The sequence below is a fragment of the Penaeus chinensis genome, chromosome 4, assembly GCF_019202785.1.
Source record: "Penaeus chinensis breed Huanghai No. 1 chromosome 4, ASM1920278v2, whole genome shotgun sequence".
NCBI lineage: Eukaryota > Metazoa > Arthropoda > Malacostraca > Decapoda > Penaeidae > Penaeus > Penaeus chinensis.
In genome coordinates this window covers 2,866,234-2,868,733 of record NC_061822.1, presented here as the reverse complement: position 1 = coordinate 2,868,733, position 2,500 = coordinate 2,866,234, and the positions used below count along the sequence as shown (strand labels likewise).

Here is a 2,500-nt window from a genome sequence, read left to right as displayed (position 1 = left end):
CACAGTGTGCTGCTGGTCATGGTAGGCAGGAATAAGATTTTGAGCATGGAAATAGTGTCTTCCCTGGAGCTTACACTCTTCCAGCCATGGCTCACAGATGTTGCATTCTGCTCTTGTTATTGATGAAAATAATGCAAGAGCCCCTTCTTAAAAGCTCAGGCTATTTATCCTCTGCATTCTTTTTACATTCATGATGCGTCATTCCCATCACTTGAACCTCAGCCAAAGTTTCTCATGGCTGACATGACATGACAGTCATGTCACCTGGATCCAATGGTTTAGTTGATGTTCAGTGTGCAGTTGCACCCGTTATCAGTGGGCAATTTGGCTTTTCCCACCTTCAGTTTTGAGTTGATAACTTAGCATGCAGCAGTGTAGAATGAAAGTGAAAGTACTGGTCTAGGGGGTCAAAGTTTACACAAGGTTGACAGTAATAGTCTTACACCTGCCTGCATTGACCTTGTATTCATTATTTATTTTTATTATTATTATTATTGTTATTATCATTATTTTTTTATTATAATTATTATTTTTTATTGTCATTTTTGCTGTTATTATTATTATTGTTATTATTGTTATTATTATTATTATTGTTATTATTATTGATATTATTATTTTTATTATTATTATTATTATACATATTGTATATCACATTAATATTATCATCATTGTTATCATAATCATTTCATTATCATTTCTATCATCATCAAAACAACAACACCACCAACACAAACACCAACAATAATAATGCCAATAAAAGCAATAACTATCAATGACTAATAATAACAGTAACATTATTTTTTTAAAAATATTATACCAACAATAACAGTAACAACAACAAAAATAACAACATCAGTACTAAATGATGATGATGATGATAACAACAACAATAATAATTATAACAATAACAATAATAACAAGAACAACAACAGGAATAATTATAATACAGTAAAAAGGATAATAATTGTGATGATGATAATAACAATAATGATAATGATAATAAATATAATAATTCAAACCAAGACTAATATCATCACCATCTTAACAGTAAAATCATGATCATCATAACATCAATCCTTAATCATAATAATTATGAAACTAATAATACATTTTTTAAAAATGATTATACATTCTTTTACAGGAATATAAGTTCTGCTGGAGAATATGCGCGAACGAAATTACGTCAGTGTAACGGTCTAGTGGACTCGCTACTCACGGTTATTAAGTCTGCCATCCAGGGATCTTCCCACGATAACAAGAGTGTGGAGAACTGTGTTTGCATCCTGCGGAATCTTTCCTATCGCTGTCAGGAAGTCGAGGACCCCAACTACGACAAGAACCAGCCTCCAACTCAGTCTCGGGCCACAGCCACAGCGAAGGGTAAGTTCGGATGAGATGGTTGAAAGAAAGAATTTGTTGTTTCCTTTGAAAGTGTTTTTCTTGTCATTAATTGATTTGATTGTTTTTCTTTTTCTTTCTTTAGAGATTAATACTTCCTCTGTGGAAATGTTAATGAAAAGATGAGTCAAATTCTCTTTTAATCAACGATTGTTGCGAGAAGAGAGAGAATTATAGTGGTGAAAACTGGGGATATTAAAATTCCTTTTTTACTGTGAATGTATTTTGTTTGTAAACCTGGTTTCTTCTCAGGTTTTTACAAATCAGCTCATGGGCGAGAAGCATTATATTAATATCCTCTATTTGAAATACAGAGCGATGAGCCATCTTAGAAACGGAATTTCACTGGAAAAGAATTGCCTGCAGGTGACTTGAAATCTCAATCTTTTCTTTTGTGTTTAAAGGTTGAGTACTATCCTAGATGAATGATTTTACAGATATCATTGTATTGCTACATACAATAAGATTATAAGCAATGGTATCCTGTGAGTATAGTGTCACTTGGAGGAAGTCTGCTGTTATAATTAATATAATGTTATTCAAAAGTACACTTACAGACATGAACAGTCTTCAGGTCATGGTTTATAAAAGGACTATAACACAGAAATGACAGACATAAAACTGTAGGACATTTCCGTTACAGTGAATTATAAAATTGTAGTTAGAGGAGAGTTTTGCTGCTATAGGATGCTCCATAAATCTAGATAGATTTTATTTTTTTTCTCCAGTGCTGTTTGGAATTTTTGCATGATAAATGAAAAAGTGTGGAGGTTGTGAAGGGATATTTTAAAGGTGCAATTTACTGGATTTAAAGCTGACTCTTGTGCAAATGGAGAGGGGAATAAGTTCCATTTTATGAAAAAGAGAGTTTGGGAAGTAGAGTATTTATATTGTGATCCTTTTGGAGCGGAAAAGAGGCCTAGTAGGACATGGATGTAATAATGAGAAAAGTTCATTAATTAAAACTTTGTTTTTAAGCAACTACTTCTGTATCATTAAATGCAAATTAGAGGAAACATGTGGTTTTCCTCTTTTTCTCTATTTTCATTTGTTCATTATGCAAAATGTCTTCGATGCCACACTCGCATTCTGCCACGAGTCA

The 2,500-nt window shown here is 32.5% G+C and overlaps 1 protein-coding gene across 19 annotated transcripts in view; it reads left to right on the top strand.

Moving 5' to 3' along the window:
- Window positions 1-2,500, top strand: part of LOC125046679 (catenin delta-2-like) — a 102,989-nt gene that overhangs the window by 79,279 nt on the left and 21,210 nt on the right. For all 19 annotated transcript variants that reach the window (XM_047644669.1, XM_047644651.1, XM_047644678.1 and 16 more), the window contains one exon: window positions 1,142-1,380. In XM_047644669.1, coding sequence (XP_047500625.1) covers window positions 1,142-1,380 — 239 coding nt within the window. The remainder of the gene's footprint in view (window positions 1-1,141; window positions 1,381-2,500) is intronic.